General features: G+C 34.7%; 1 protein-coding gene across 2 annotated transcripts in view; it reads right to left on the minus strand.

Annotated features, from left to right (window-relative positions):
- Positions 1–676: 676 nt before the first annotated feature.
- LOC136031681 (uncharacterized) overlaps positions 677–17315 on the minus strand; it is a 32666-nt gene continuing 16027 nt past the window's right edge. For both annotated transcript variants that reach the window (XM_065711358.1, XM_065711359.1), the window contains exons 3-4: positions 5294–5360; positions 677–1063 (exon numbers count right to left, since the gene is read on the minus strand). In XM_065711358.1, the coding sequence (XP_065567430.1) occupies positions 920–1063; positions 5294–5360 (211 nt within the window). In that variant the 3' untranslated portion in view covers positions 677–919. The remainder of the gene's footprint in view (positions 1064–5293; positions 5361–17315) is intronic.

The following is a 17315-nucleotide window of genomic DNA, read 5'->3' on the forward strand; positions in this document are numbered from 1 at the left end:
TATTTTTCAACAGTTAATAAAAATCTGCTGGTCACTTGCTATGGAATCTTGAATTAACTTGTGTATGACTACAGAATATAAACCATATATTGTAAAACTCGGTAAAAAAAAAAAAAAGGCTTGTACGTAGGGAGTCGATCGATATGAATAAAAAGGCCTGGTAATTTTTTTAGTAGCAAAGAGATAAAGCAATGTTACTCAAATATTCTAAGTTCTGGGTCATACATCTTATTTCAGATCTACTTTACAATTTTTTTTTCTTAATACCTGCACTTAATTTTGGATATTATTTAATACTTGATAAAATTGGATGGACAGCTTTTGTGGGATTTTTAGCTGCTTTGTGTATGCTTAAAGAATGTAAATAATGTAATATAACTGATGTTCGCCTACTTTGGTCACTGATTTTTTTTTTTTGTAATGTAGCTGATATTCACCTATTTTGGATTCAACTTGGAGAAAACAAGAATAGGATGGCTTTTAGGGAGGGGACCCATTTTCATAATAAATAGAAAAAGGGTTACTAACTTCTACTTTGTGACAAAACACAGAAAGGGGTGAAAATGTTCCCATATGTAAATGTCAGACTGGGTGCACATGTGGCCACCAAAATTTGTCCTTACCCTAAACCATAACTATCTACAACTATAAATGATCTAAATTTAAAAACAAACTATTACCATTATTAACATTTATTTATACAAATCAAAGAGCCCTGAGACAAAATACAAGACTAATCATTTTCATAACTCACACTATAATACGTAAATAACCCTTTTGTCCGTTGGGTCATAAATCAGGTACTTCAACAGCAACATTAATCATGTCGCTTGAAAAATATGTCTTTATTATACTTATTTGTATGGCACCGAAATTTCAACTAAATATCAATTGATACGCCAGCAAATAGTTCTTTTAATCAATAGACAACGATCCGTTTTAATTCATCTCTTGCTCTTTCAGTGAATATGCACAGGTCTTTATGCTCTGTCTCACCATGCAACTTCAAAGAGACTCGGTGTAATACAACTTCCATTTTAGAAAATCTGTGATCATCCCAAATCTAAAATAGAAAAAAAAGAAACAAAGGGACGAAAAAAAAATGTTATGAATTTGACTTTTTATATTGAAGTCAATATTTTCCAGGGCATTTTTTTTTATAAAAGTTTGATTGAACTTAGTATGTTTCTTAAACGCTTTTATGGAGAATCGGTGTAATACAACTTCCATTTTAGAAAATCTGTAATCATCCCAAATCTAAAATAAAAAGAAAACAAAGGGACGAGAAAAAAAAGTTGCGAATTTGACTTTTTAACATTGAAGTCAATATTCTCCTGGGTATTTTTTTTATGAGAGTTTGATTTAACTTAGTATGTTTCTTAAACGCTTTTATGAAAAATCAGTGCAATACAACCATTTTAGAACATTTGTGATCATCCCAATTCTGAAATGGAAAAAAAGAAATAAAGGGGCAAAAAAGTCTTGCAAATTTGTGTTTTTGACATTGAATTTAATATTCTCCAGGGCATTTTTATAACAGTTAAATTAACTTAGTACGTTAATTAAATTTTTTATTGACGCTCGGTGTAATGCAACTTCCATTTTAGAAAATTTATGATCATTGCAAATCTAAAATAGAAAAAAAAAACATGAGAAGAGGAATGTTGAGAATTCACAATTTTAACATTTAATTCAATTTAATATTCTTAAGGGCATATTACATTTAGTTTGGTCCGTTTATTAGGTCATTTAATTGAACTTACAATTAATCCTGCCAACTATCGCCCCGTATCTCTTTCATGAGTGTTTAGTAAAATTTTTGAAAAAGATATGCTTCCTTGAGTTCAGGAATTTATCAATTCTAAATATATTTTTTTTTTCATCAAATTTACTTGAGTTTTAAGGCAAACCATTCAACTGAGCATGCTTGTTCAACTTTCTTGAATTTCCACATTCAGATCTCGACGGTGCTCTTTTTCTCGATGTACAAAAAGCATTCGATTTATCACAACACAAGATTTTTCTTCAGAAATCGTTCATATGGGTATGACAGTGAGTGCTCATTCTTGATTTCTTTTATATCTGTCTGGTCAGGTCATCTGTGTTGATCTGCTCTTTTAAACTCTGAAATAGAGTTTGGAGTTACACAAGGATCTGGCTTTGAGTCGATCCTCTTTTTTCTGTTAATAATCGTATTGAAACGGTTAAAAATAAAATATCTACGATTTTCTGTCGTCTTCGTCAACCAGCATCTGCCACTAGCTGTTGCATTTCTAGGAGCAATTTATATGATCTTTTTGTACAGGCTGGCTCAGTCTTACGTTTTGTATTGTCCAGTTATTGGATGTCAACCTTTTCCTCAACATCGATGCCACTTTCAAAACTTTCTGATAAAGCAAGAGCTATTGTTCAGGAAACTAACCGTTCTCAAGTTAAGCTCTTACTTGATTTGAAATCTCTTCGCTTTTTGTCTGGTACTGCTTTCACTTTTTTACAGTTGCATCGCAACCTTTCAATTGACATATGTAATAATATGTTTTCCATTTTTGGTCCGTCGACTTCTCATCTCCACGCTCATCTTACTGATTCCTCATGCTCCATGATTGCGGTTTGACTTAAATCTCCTGATAGCTTGTAACATGATCTAGAACAAGCTTCCAGAGTCTGCACGAAGGTGCCACTCGTTTGGTATCTTCAATAAGAATGATAGTAATATTCCAGCCCATACTTGAGTTTTTTCTTTTTTTTTCTGTTTTTTTTTTCAGTTCCTCTGAATTTGATGTCTCTAGAGGGAATTCGGATGTTTATTTGAGGTGATTAAATTATTGACTAATACCCCCACCTAGCTCATGATTTTGAGGATTTTTTACGAGAGCAAAAGGATTATTTTCAAATTTTGTTGGTATTTTTTCTTCTTTGTTCTTTCCTAGTCATGGAGCCTTACGAGAGAGACTATATTAAAGCTTATGTTTTGTTCTCGCAAATTTATCGATTGATAAAAAAATTTAAAAATCAGAACTTAGTCTGTTTATAAGATCTTATGTCAAATCCTCAGAAAGTTTCCGAAAACTCCAGAAAAGTCTAAAGAAAGTTTTGGAAAGTTTTCAAAAAGTCTTATAAAATTCCCAGTCGAACGCATCGTATATACCGTACACAAGTAGTATATTTTTTTTTTCTAGCTTAGGTGGCAAATCAACGTTCATTTCCCCTTAGCTGATCGACTAAAGAATTTTCTTCATGTAAGTACTACCAGAAATCCAGGCTAATCTTTTAGGTAGTATAAAATAAGTCTTCTTTCGTGGAACATAAGAGCTCCGAAGCATATTGGGCGAGAAACATAAATGCCAACCTCGAGACAGGAGTGTCGCCTATGATCCTGCTTAGGGTGGTGGTACCCTCCTTCTCGAGCACAAAGAGGCAAGGCAGTATTGTAAACATTTAATTTGACTTATACTGGACGTCAATGAAGCTTAAAATGAGGCCGCCCTGGTTATCTTAGAGAAGTAGCAAATATTGCTGAGAAGGCTAAGAGTATCACTTGAAAAACAGAGACTACCCTAGGAATCCAAGATGAGGCAAAGGAATGGTAAATACAATTAAGGTACCTATAAAAATCCTTCCCAATGAAAGAGTTGAACACTCAATTGAAACTCGCAACCAAATCAGGATTAGCATGTCAAACAAAGTTCAAGCAACCAGGGGAACGACCCTGTACCTTAGATAACTTTTAAATGTCAGTTCTACTTTCAGAAATATTTTCCCTGCTTTCTGGTTGTGTGTATGAATAATGTGGTAAAATTAATGGTATCATAAGTAGTGTCCTATTCAAAGGTTAGGAAAAAGACACATACAAGCGAAAGTTTAATTCATATTTTAATGATGCTCATTAATTTATATTTAGGATGTCAAAAGGTTATAGCCCTTGAAGCATCCATTCCCTTGTCATTAAAACATGACGAAACAATTTTTTGCAAGTATCTGAAGAACGTTATTAGCCTCATTTACTTCCTAGCTAAGAGGCAGCTCCAGGAATTTAAACATTGTCAAAAATAACATAAATGCTTAAGCTATTCTTTTAAATGTATATATATATATATATATATATATATATATATATATATATATATATATATATATATATATATATATATATATATATATATATATATATATATATATATATATAGGGTTGGGAAGAGGGGTTGCAAAATTTTTATTTTATGCATCAAAATTTGTTAATGTCCATTATGGTTTTTTTTTTTTTTAAAGTAAAACGAAAATTCCCTGGAGGTTTCAAACCAGGTAACCTCCTCCCCCTGGATATAGTGTTGATATATATATATATATATATATATATATATATATATATATATATATATATATATATATATATATATATATATATATATATATATATATATATATATATATATATGCTTAACCATAAGCTTCCCTTAACCTTAACTTCTGGGAAGCTTAACCATAAGCTTCCCAGCCTCCTTTAAGCTTCCCTTAACTTCTGAATTTCAGATGGTAAGAAAGGCGGGAAAACGCGCTAGTGAATAAAATCGTAATTAAAAAGAATGAATTCTAAAAATTTGTGGTTCCAGTTATAATTGGCATAAAATGTTTTGCAAAAGTGCGCTATGTGGTGTAATTGGCATCACCTTAATCTAGCCTAATAAAAATAGTGATTGACATAGGTAGCTCTGTTTATTCTCAAAAATCCGAAATAAAACAAGTTAAGTCTCCTCTTGTTAATGTGAGTCCCATATTCAAGTCCACCAGACAGCAAGGAGCCAATCCTTCATGAATGCCACTCGAAAGCGGCTTTAGCAAACTTGCCCCAAAAGTGATTTCTTTGGCCTTGCATATTCTTACAATACTTCTGTCTCAAAAACCGAATGAAGAATTTAAAGGATACACAAGAAAACATGCTCATACCACTTTGTGCTGTAGTAGACATGAACCCTGTGCAAAGGACTGATCAAAGATAGTGAGCGCATGTAATCCCTCGTTTTGTCAAATAGAATATGTGGATAGTTTCCCTCTCCTTTAAGCCAAAAATTTTCCCTCACCCTAAAAATCACACCATGAAATATTTAATTATTGAATTATTTATATAAATTAAAAATTTAATAAAAATTTAAAATTTAAATATTGAATTATAAATTTTAAATTTAAATAAATTTAATTTAAATTAATACTAAATTTAAATTTAAATAAAAATTTAAATATTGAATTATAATATTTAATTCACGCCATGATTAAGCTGACTGTTGAAGTTTCTTACCTTTTCATCAGCATGATTTGCATTTTCCGGGTCAGATCCTTCCGTCGTATGTACTCGTTTAACGAGCCTAGAAAATATACAGAAAATTAGGCTGAAACAATTAAAAACGGATAGGGAAATGAGAAAATTAGTTTTACTCGTTTTTGTGATTATTTTATGCTCGAGGTACCAAGGAAATCAAAATAAAACATCCTTTGCCCTTAGACTCTTGTTAGTTCCAATTATATCTGAGCTTTTCCCAGTTGGGTATTTGAGACAGAACTTAAAATCCAACTTTGAAGGGCAATATGTCTTTCACGCTCAAATGGTTTTTCTCCTGAATAGCCCTTCAATGCCCAAGAAGAATTGCCCAAATGGGAAAATGCTCTCTTGTAGATTTTACTTTCAAGTGACTTTTTTTTCCTCCTGCGTGTATTCTCTTCCTTGGTACTTAATCCACTTTAACATCATTTGTTGCACTATAGTATAAAACACGTTTTATGTGCATGGTACTAAAACCAGAAAAGTCGTTTCGAACAGGCTTAATCATAAAGATCAAATTTTTAGCACAAAATTCATGGGGAAGGGTATTTCTTTTGGAAAGGCTGTGGTTTTATTTTCACTGTCCTTCGCACTTTTAACTAAAATCGGTCTTTATTTAGCTAAAAACATTGCAATCTTACACGATACTTTCATCACTGTAACAATAGAAAAGTATTGGTATCAATTTGCAAAATTTCAAGGGTGGAGGGGGGGGGATTTCAAAATTTATTTATCAAATCTATAAGGAGTACTAAATTCGTCACTTTTTCAACTTTTCCCCAAAAAAGGTATTATTCATTGGATTTTTCACCCAAAAAAGGCATTAGGCCTATCCACTTAAAATATCCCACAAAAAGTTTTTTTTTTATCTATATAAGGGGACACATGCAAGGTCGTATTCAGTATTTTTGTTAGGGTTGGGGGGGTGGAGTTATTGTTTTTTTCGTGGGGGGGTTACAAAAAAAACTTTAAAAAATGTATCCAGAATTTCCTATGTTTTTTCCAGTCAGAAAAAAATTCGAGGCGAAAGATATAAGCTGGTAACTCTTCTTCGTGGATATGGCCTTGAGCACATGCCCCTACCCTAATCGACGCCATTGTAGAAATGTGCCCTCTTCATTTGCAGCCAGAATTACAGTTACAACTTCTGCTAACTAAGGAAGTTGTTGCGATACACGGATTACAAGTTACAATCCCTAATTTTTATGGCACTTGGTATTTACCAAGTGACATGCAGCGATCGCAATTTCTGTCGGTCTGTCTGTCCCGGTTTTGCTAGTCTGAGCACTTCCAGGTAAGCTAGGACGATGAAATTTGACAGGCGTATCAGGGACCAGATATGATTGAATTAGAAATAGTCATTTCCCCGATTCAACTATATGGAGGGGGAGAGTGGGGAGCCGTTAATTCGGAAAAATTAGAAAAAATGAGGTATTTTCAACTTACGAACGGGTAATCGGATCTAAATGAAATTTGATATTTAGAAGGATATCGTGTCCCAGAGCTCTCATTTCAAATCCTGACCAAATCCGGTGACATTGGGAGAAGCTGGAGGAGTAAACCAGAAATCTTGGAAAACACTTTGAGTGGAGAGACCGTGATGATACTTGGTGGGAAGAATAAACACATTTCCTAGATACGTTATTGACATAATCAGACCGGATTGGCTCTCTTTGGGAGAGTTGGGGGGAGGGTAATTCGGAAAAAAATAGAAAAAATGGGGTATTTTTAACTTACGAACAGATGATCAGATCTAAATAAAGTTTGATATTTGGAAGGACTTCGTGTCTCAGAGCTGTTATTTTAAATCCCGATTGGATTTGATTACGTCGGAGGAAGTTGATGGGGGAAACACGAAATCTTGCAAAACACTTAACAGTGCAGAGATCGGATGAAACTTGGCGGGAAAATAAGCACATATCCTAGATACGTTATTGACATAACCGGACTGGATCTGCTCTTTTTGGGGCAATTGGGAGGATTTGCTAGTTTGGAAACTTCCAGATAAGCTAGGACTATGAAAGTTGGCAGATGTATAAGGGACCAGACCAGATTAAATTAGAAATATTCTCTTCCTGATTCGACCATCTGGGCGGGGGGGAGCGAGCGGACAAAATAGTTGAGAAGAATGTTATTTGCCGATGAAGCAAATGATTGTTCTTCTCAGGTATGGCTTGTGGTCTAGGGGTATGATTCTCGCTTAGGGTGCAAGAGGTTCCAGGTCCGAATCCTGGACCACCCCAATTTTTACATGGAGAAGATCTGAAACTAGATACGTGATCAATATAGCGATCGATGAAAGTTGGTAGGCGTATCAGAAACCCGACCATATTAAATTAGAAATATTCGCTTCCCCGATTTGACCATCTGGGGGGAGTGGAAGGATGGTTAATTCGGAAAAATTAGAAAAAATGAAGTATTTTTAACTCACAAACAGGTTATCGGATCTTGATAAAATTTGATATTTGGGATGACCTCGTGTCTCAGAGCTCTTATTTTAAACCCCGACCGGATCTTGTGACATTATGGGGAACTGGAGGGGGAACCAGAAATCTTCGAAAATGCTTAGAGTGGAGAAATCGTAATGAAACTTGGGGGGAAGAAGCTATTGGCTCTTCCAACCTCGTCACAAGTGCCATATGAGCTCTTGTTGAGTAGCTATTTTCTAATGAGTTCAATAAAGATACCCCTTGCTATTAACTGTATTTTTGTCGCAACCAATTCGTTTTGGCATTGAAATTCATTCATTGACGATAATCAAGACATAATGACAGTGGCTTGCACCTCAAGGCATTTCTGTTTTATTTGATCCATAAGCATATGGGAAATGGTTTGATGGTAATTTATGCTATCAGAGGGGACAGGAAATTGCCAATCGAAATTTCCTTTTTCAGGTAGATTAGGTGGCTTGTAGGCAGGGTTGCCGGTCGATGGAAAAAAACTACTAGATTTTAGTGATTTTGTGGTTGGTTTACTGATTTCCTTCAATAATCTAGCCATTTATGTGCTGATCTAGTGATTTTTAACTTTAAACAATCTAAAAAATTAATTGGGGCTGAAGTTGGGAGGAAATATAGAGCCTATCGACAGTATTGAACCGATCGAGTCTTTCAGTTTCCAATTGATAGCATTTTGGCCCTAATTGGGCTATTTTGTTCAATAATGCCAGAAACCGGAACTTTTCTGTAGCGAAATTTCATTTGTTCATTGAAAAGGACACTGAAAATTTGGATTTTAGTTTAACCTTTTTGTTATTTGTTTAATGACAGTCAAGGAAGAAAATTGTTATCTACTTAAGTATGTGGTCAATTGTCCTTTTTACTCAAACATTAAAGGAGATTACTTCAAAAAATCGTCCGGCCGAAGTTCTTTTTAGTGTTATCAATGATGTACGAAGAATTGACACAGATATTCCTCTTATATGTGTTTTGATCTATCCTCTCTCAACATTTTGTCTTTATAATAATAAAAAGTAAAAAAAGGTAAAAAATACAGTTCCAAATCACAAAGAAATATAGAAAGGAGAGAGTATCCTCAGGAAATAAGTCCCCAAGCAATATTTCACTACGAAAAAACATTCATTGGCAGCGTTGAGTGTATATTCAACCTCACTGCCCTCTGCCATATGTGTAGGGTACTTGAATAATATGCCCCCTACTCCTCAAGTTGCTCATGGATTGGCGCACTGTAAACCGGTTTCTTTCGCTAGTTTCTTTCAACTTAGTATGAAAAAAGACAAAGGAAAGTGACAGAATAGATGGGAAATATATAATTTGGGCTATAGATTTGTACAGTTTTTAAATTATTTTGACAGTGTGAAATAAGAAAACAATTCTTAATTCAGAATAATAAATCAGAATAATTGCAGCTTAAGCATTTTGCATACAGACCCACTGTACTTTACCCCTACCCCCACCCCCTAATGTGCAAACATATAGCCCAAATTTGCTTATAAAGTGTTATTTTTCTATCATGATTAGGCATATTTTATTAGGATTAACCTAACTTCACATCTTGAGCCTTAGGGAATATATCATCCAAGTACCGTGTGTCTCTATCAAGAATATTTGGCTCGAAATAAGGTAGTGGTAATGGAGGGCCAGTCCACTTCCACCACCGGATGTATATTTCAGAGTGCCACGCATACCACACGGCCAACACGTGTAACGGAAAGTTCCGCAACGCCTGGCACAGTTTTCCCACGCTTGACAAGCATCATCTAATTTACATGATTTCAGAAAGTGTGCAATCCCTTGTTGAAAATGAACTCTTGTTGAAAATGTATTGATGATAAATAGATATTAATAATAACACTGCTATTTTCTATTCCGGTGAACATTTTTTCAGTAACTTAGTTGTGGCTTAAGACACGCTAAAAATTCTAATGCCATTGTTCCTTTCTCATGGTTGTCGAGTTAATGGGAATCATAAGCCTGCATATTGATAATTAAATGGCAACTCCGAAAATAGGCATGCAGGACGAAGTCATTGTTGCGTAGAAAGTTATCCGTTTACTTTATGGGCATCGTAGCAACCATTTTAGACTTAGTTTCCCGAAGGCAAATTTGATGTAAATTCCACTGGTTGGCCATAATTTTATTTTAGAGTTGGCCAGCTCTTTCCAGGAAAAGCGGGGCCCGGCACACAAAATCATGGCTATCGAAAATCAGCTTCAAAAAAATTCTCACTGCAAAAACTCGTCCCAGGTCAATGCAGCACCGAACCATCTTAACTTCTTGAGTGTATTTACCTCAAGGGTCTCAATACCTTAAAGCTGTCACCATTACGTGTTCATGAAACTGTCGGTTATGAATAGACATGCACCTCTTCTTCGTATATTTTTCTCTCTTATATCTTTATATATTCCAATTAGATAGTCAAATTTATTATATTTTCAATGCCAATGTTTCGGCTTTTTTAAATGTTAGCCCTCGAAACGCCTCCCTCAAACCCAAAAAAATGTTTCAGCACATTTAGCTGATTTTCGATTCCAAATAATAATTTTACATCATCGAGGATCAAACAATTTGTGGTAATGAACTTTAAGTAAAGAGCGACTCAGTCAAATAATAACCAAAACTTGAAAAAAAAGGAATTTTGATACCAATTAATATATATAAGTAGATTAAGCCTTTTATTTTGATAAAACAGAAAAAAAGGTTTCTTCAACTACAAGTAATAAGTAACAGTAAAACTTAAAACGAACAGAAGCTATTACTCATATGAGGGACCTGCTTCTTCCTCAGCTTTTGCTCTTTGCGCCAAAGTGTTAAAATTCATTAAAAATAATTCTCGTTCAAACTCTAAGCCCTTTCTATTTCAAGAGTGCTTCTTACAGAACTGATACAAAAAGTCTAGCTTTGACGTAAAGAGCGAGGAATGACGAAGAGGGAGCACCCCTCATACACAGAAAGGTTTAATATTGCTTCTTACTTTCAATTGGAAAAAACTTGTTTTGTTTTAATGTTTAATTTCTGCCCATCTTTAAAATTATGCCAGACAATCCGCCTCCCCCAACTGAATTCCCCCGGAAGCTTTCCTCCCTAAGAAAAATTCTCCCTTTGGAAAATCCCTTTCCCACCCAGAATTTCCCCATGGGGAAATGAGACCAACCAAGTAAATATTTATAAATTCAACATTTCCTTCGCAATTTAGCTGACACAGAAGACTGCCACCTTCGTTAGAAATTTATTTTACATTTAGGCAAGATTAAAGAAGAAAAAATTTACATCAAGACTTTGAATGAACTTTGTCATTGAACTCTCTCTGAAAAAAAAAGTAGTGAATAGCCCGGAAGTTCATTATTTTGCAAATAACCCGAAAGTTAATTATTTTTTTGGATAAATATGTTAGTTTCAATTATAATACTTCAGTATTTCTGACGATCGCTACATATGTGATGAAAATATTTAGACTTTTATACCTGTTTTCGCTGTCTAAATAAATGGATTTATTCCCATCTGAACGTTTATTTTGTAAGATTTTGTTTATTTGTAAGATTTCACTTTTGTAAAACAAAGATTTTTAAAGGTTATCAAAAGTCAGGGCCCTCTAGAAGGAGTGGTGCTGGGTACTACTAAATACCCTCCCGGGACATACTTTAGTCTGTAGACCCATCCTTGAAAATTTTATTTTCCTAACCTAACCCCTTTCCAAGATAGCAAAAACTAGCTAACCTAGAATTTTACAATATTACATTTTTATCATCCTTAGGTATATTTCGTTAGGATTGAGCGTCAGAGAAGCATATTAGAAGAATATTAGGTAGGAGGTTTATCATAAAAGTACAGAATTTTGTTTTTGTGTTTAATAACAGTTAAAGGCCAACAGGCAGAAGGGAATATATAGGTAAAAATTGAAAAGTGACTTGAAAAGTGAAAGGGAAACAACTTCCTTTTTGAACCAACTTTGACATCTTATTTGCCAAAAAGTTACCTGACTGCGAAAGCCAGACTGACTTTTTTACATATCAAATATAAAAACAAGTTTTTTTTTTAACTGGAAGTGAGGAGTGACATTAAAACTTAAAACGAACAGAAATTATTCTGAATATGAAAAGGGCTGTCCCCTCCTCAATGCCCCGCTCTTTACGCTAAAGCTTGGCACTTTCTCACACCTCTACTTTATAAAACAATAAAAAAAAAAATTAGTGTAAAGAACGGGGCGTTGAGGAGGGGAGAGAAAAAATCCCCCCTGAAAACGTCTGTATGCTTAACAATAACAAAAACAATATGTAAACAATAGGCAAAGTCCGTAACTTGCAGCCCTTATCCTGGGGACTGTGGGGGATCAAGTCGTCCTCAAAGACTATTAAGTATTTTGACTATGTTGAACAAAATGGCTATCTCGAAATTTTGATCCGGTGACTTCGGGAAAAAATGAGTGAGGTAGGGGGCCTAGTTACCCTCCAATTTTTTTGGTCACTCGAAAAGGGCACTATAACTTTTAATTTCCGTTGGAATGAGCCCTCTCGTGAAATTCTAGGACCACTGGGTCGATACGATCACCCCTGGGGAAAAGTAACAACAAAACAAATAAACATGCATCCGTGATCTTTCTTTCGTGATCTTTTCAAAAAATACAAAATTCCACATTTCCGCAGATAGGAGCTTGAAACCTCTACAGTGGGGTTCTCTAATACGCTAAATCTGATGGTGCAATTTTCATTAAAACTTTATGACTTTTATGGGGTGTTTCTGCCTTATTTCAAAAGTAAGGCTAAACTTGATGAAACTTATATATTTAAAATCAACATAAAAATAAGGTTCTTTTGATATATCTATTGGTATCAAAATTCCGATTTTAGAGTTTCGTTTACTATTGAGCCGGGTCGCTATTTAATAACTAAAAACATTTACCAAAATCCGAGAAAATTGAACATGGCTAAAAGCCCTTTGTTGAAACAAAAATCACTGGAAATAGGAACAGATCACTACTAGTGACACTTGAACAAATGACCAGATTTACAAAAAAGTATCATCGTTTGTGTCAACTATATTTTGAAACTAGATCAAAAGTCATGCCAATAAAGCGTGATTAGGGTGAGTATGAATAAACACGAGTCTTAAGTCACTTGAACCTTGCTAATTCATTTCCCATATCAGCATGGAAAATTAAGACTTACAAGTCAATTATAGCAATAGCTATGCCTTATTTATTACAATTATTCAGTAAAGATCCATGGGGTAATTAATCAATATTATTATTCAGTTATATTTATTATTTGTTCAATTAAATTTATTATATTTATTCAATTATATTATTATAATTATTCAATAAAGATCCGTGATTAATGAAATAGTTTTATAAAGGGAGAGAAAAATCAATTTAAGGCACCATTTTAGACTGAACACTCATTTGCATGAGGCAAAATTTCCAAATGTTTTAATTTTTGGCTTGATTAAAATTAAAAATGATACTTTTCAAGTAATTCTTAATTTACTCTATGACAGATACCAATTTGGAACCCGTTGGGTAGACATTCTCAAAGCATTACAATATTTAAGCTATATATAGTTATTATTCATAACAAACATAAAAGTAGAGCCATTATTTTTCAAAATATGTACAATTTCTTAAAAACCCTCATCACTCCACACACATAAGAATTTACTCAACGATACCAGCGTTAAAACACGTAACCACGCAGCATGGTATGATTACAGACCATTGGTGACTTCACAATTTTTTTTTTGTAAAGCCAACAATGATCGGAGAGTCATGAAAAAGATATTTATTATGCCACAGTTTTTTATAATAATTAATTTGTTTCTCTTGGAAAAACAAACACTACTCACCAAGTACAAGGGGAATGACCTTCGCTCGGTGAAAAGAAAGGCCATTGTAATTTAAGACAGTTAGAATTGTCCTCAAAACAATCTAATTTGTGAATTATCTTGAATATGGAGTTGTTGTATGCAGATTCGATTATTTCAGGTCCGAACGTTTTAATAATTGTAATGTCGCTATTCACTCACTCATGCAACAAACCGTCAACCTTCAGATTTCCGGTTATTTCCGGGGGTTAAGTCTCTAAGTTCGGTCAGCACACGAATTGCGAAAAATATGTTAAGATAGCTGGAGGAGATGCGCACTTTCCCGAAGTCATGATTTTCTCCAATTTGTTACGGGAGATACAATAAAAGGTTTTTTAATAACCAAGAGAACAGTATAAATTTAGTTTTTCCACTTTTTCAGTGAAAATGCCAAAAAGTATTTTTTTTTTCCAGTCTAGGGGAAGGGATATAATTCATCTCATGCCATCCTGATTTGTGCTCCTGGAGAATAGACCATATAGTAGAAAAGATGTAACTTTGAATTGTCTGAAGAACCCAGTAAGATAGGATAAAACAGACTAAATCAATAGAGCATACTTGCTGTGTAGGCCTTAAATTTAAGTCTTACAAAGAGTTTCACGTCGCCTTTTTTGAATTGCAGCAGCACATTTACTCCAAGCAAGGTAAGTTTAATCAGACTGACCATAACAGAAAAAAAAAAGCAAATTTAAAGGAATAGCATGAACCACACATGAAAACATGGTTTTACAGTCACTGTGGCTTTCATACCCGAAGATGCTGAAGATTTGTTGTCAATAGTCACACTGTGAATTTTGACGCTTAATTACAGTCTTAAACCACTGCAAATGGGGAGATTGGATGGTAGCAGAGCAGCAGGATGTAGATACAATTGGCGATTCCTTGTCGATGTGTTTGTACCTCTAGAACCAGAGGAGCAGGAATATACTGAAGCACCAAGTACAACAGTACATGAAGCAGCAGACAAGCTTACCTCAACGACGGTTATAAAATGATATATGGCACGCAGCCTACCTTAAGAGAGGACGTGACCAAAATTCCCAGAATCGTCGTACGAGGTAGCAAACCAATTCATAGATAGTCCTCAGCATGTTCGACACTTTAAATTCCCAGTTTAAAAAACCAGACACTTAACAAAAAAGAATTCATAAATAAAGCCTTGACTGAATGTCCATTCAGACATTGTGACATTTCAGATGATGTGCTTAAAACATAGTTTGCATAAAGTATGTTGAATACTAAAGTGGAGTTTCTGAGGAAACAGTTGAATCTGCATTTTGATTGTTCACAATATGTTAAACGAAAGGGTTTGGCTGGAAAAGCTTTTATAAAGTATACAGGATATGGTTTGAGGGTACTCCTATGATATACCCCAACTTAATATTTGGTATTTGTTTGATACACCCCCTGCCGCTCAAGAAGTGAACTTAGGTTAATCCTACTAAAATATACCTCATTTGGTAAAAATATAATACTTTTGAAACAAATTTGGGCTATATAGTTGTACATTAGGGGGTGGGGGTAAAACATAGCGGGTCTGCATGCAAAATGTGTTAGTTACAATTATTTTCCTTGTCTTTTATTACGTTAAGTTGAGAGAAACCGGTTTACAGTGCGTCTATGCATGAGCGGTAGGGGGTATATCATACCAGTGTCTAATATTCTTCATCTAAGAATAATCTGCTTCTCTGATGCTCAACTCTAATGAAATATGCCTAATTTTGATAAAAATGTAGTATTTTAGAATCGAAATTTGGGCTATATATTTGTACACTAGGGGGGGGGAATAAATTTTAGTGGGTCTGCATGTCCAATTTGTTAAGTACAGTTATTCTGCATATTATGAAGTAAGAATTGTTTTCCAAATTCACACTGTCCAAATACTTTTCCCCCACCCCTAATGTGCAAATATATATCCCAAAGTATATATTTTTCATCTATTCTGTCACTTCTATTTGTCTTGTCTCATGCTAAGATGAAAGAAACGAACGAGAAAAAAACCGGTTCTACAATGCGTCAAAGGATGAAAAATTTGAGTGGTCGGGGCTATCCGGGCTGCAGTGGTAACTAGCAAACTAGCAAGAGACGATCGAGACAATATTGACAAAGAGCATGCTGGCGCGGGTGAAATTCCATAAAATTTTTAATATAAGGGGGTAAATTATAATATAAGGGGGTTTATATTAAAATATATAAACATATATATATAAAAATAACATATATAAAAATAAAAAAAATTACATATTTTCTAAGATTTCTGGGAAAGTATGTGTGGGCTTTTAGTTTTCTATCATTTAATCTGATCTCTTATCCAAGCCTCACAAGTTATTGCAAGACAAACCAAACAATTTCAATAGTTTGGCCACACAGAGTAAAAACAGTTATAATCAGCGAGATAGGGTGATCCTTTAACCCTATAGAGACAACTGCTGTAGAAAAACAACACTGTACTCTTTGAACTTAGACTGACATCTTGCCGTAAAAAATATTGCTTTTAGCAACATCTTTCGATTTGCTGAAAGGTGGTAGTCGATTGATGCCTCCGGGGAGCTGCTGTGTGACGCCTGGCCCATAGTGACTAAACCAAAGGATAAGAAAAACAAATGAAAAGGTAGGCGATTTCTAAGCCAGAAATTGGAAACAAAATGAAAAGGTAGGATATTCCTTGTATGTCATATGTGTATAAAATATATACAATTTAGAATTACTGTTTTTGAAATTCACAAAGTCTGCAAGAATTTGGATCAGTAGCAAGATACATTTCCTCATGTTGTAAAAATACAACATTAGACGATCGTAGCTCAGAATTGTGAAACGAATAACGCGTACCAAAAATGCTTATGCGATAATAAACAAAAGATATTGTTTGTCTTAGGCTTGTGGTTATTAGTACTATAGACCAGCGTATCCGTAGGAATAATCTATATTATATTTTAGAAGTTAAATATTTTTTGTTTTCTTTCTAGATGGCGGAATCTTACGACAGACTAAGAAAACGAGCTCAAAATCGCCGAATTGATGCAGAAGAGGCCGCCAAGTATATTTTTGACATTCCAAAAGACATGTTGTCGGACTTGTCTGACGATGATGATGACGATGATCCAGACTTCCTGTCTCCAGAAGATCTTACCGATGATCCAGATGAAGACTTGTTGCCTCTACTGGACAATCCCCACTTCTTTTTAGAACAGGATGCCGTGGAGGCTAACACTGAGCCCAGCGACGATTACCCGGTGGAAACTCCACCCTCCAGTCAGCAACAGCAAACTCCACTGAAATACTTCCAAACATTCTTTGAAGATGAACTTCTTGAGCTGATAGTTGAACAAAGTGACCTTTTTGCACTTCAAACTGAGGGATGCAACCTCTGACTCACTGTTGAAGAGCTAAAAGTTTTCATGAGCATTATTCTATTATTGGAAGTGATAAGAGTTCCCTATTATCGAATGCACTGGGAAGTAGCTACCAGATACCCAAAAATTGACTCCTTTCAAGGGGCGAAGCACCATGAGAGCTGGTGTGTCAGGTTTTGTACATGATTTTGAAGTTTATCAAGGGAAGGGCACTCTTGTTGAAGATGATATATAGCCAGATCTTGGAGTCAGAGGCAATATAGTTTTACATCTGATAAGTACCTTGCCAGAGAAAATGAAGAACAAGATTTGTTTTGACAACTGGTTTTCAAA

Source organism: Artemia franciscana, chromosome 10 (genome assembly GCF_032884065.1).
Source record: "Artemia franciscana chromosome 10, ASM3288406v1, whole genome shotgun sequence".
In the NCBI taxonomy this organism is placed as follows: domain Eukaryota; kingdom Metazoa; phylum Arthropoda; class Branchiopoda; order Anostraca; family Artemiidae; genus Artemia; species Artemia franciscana.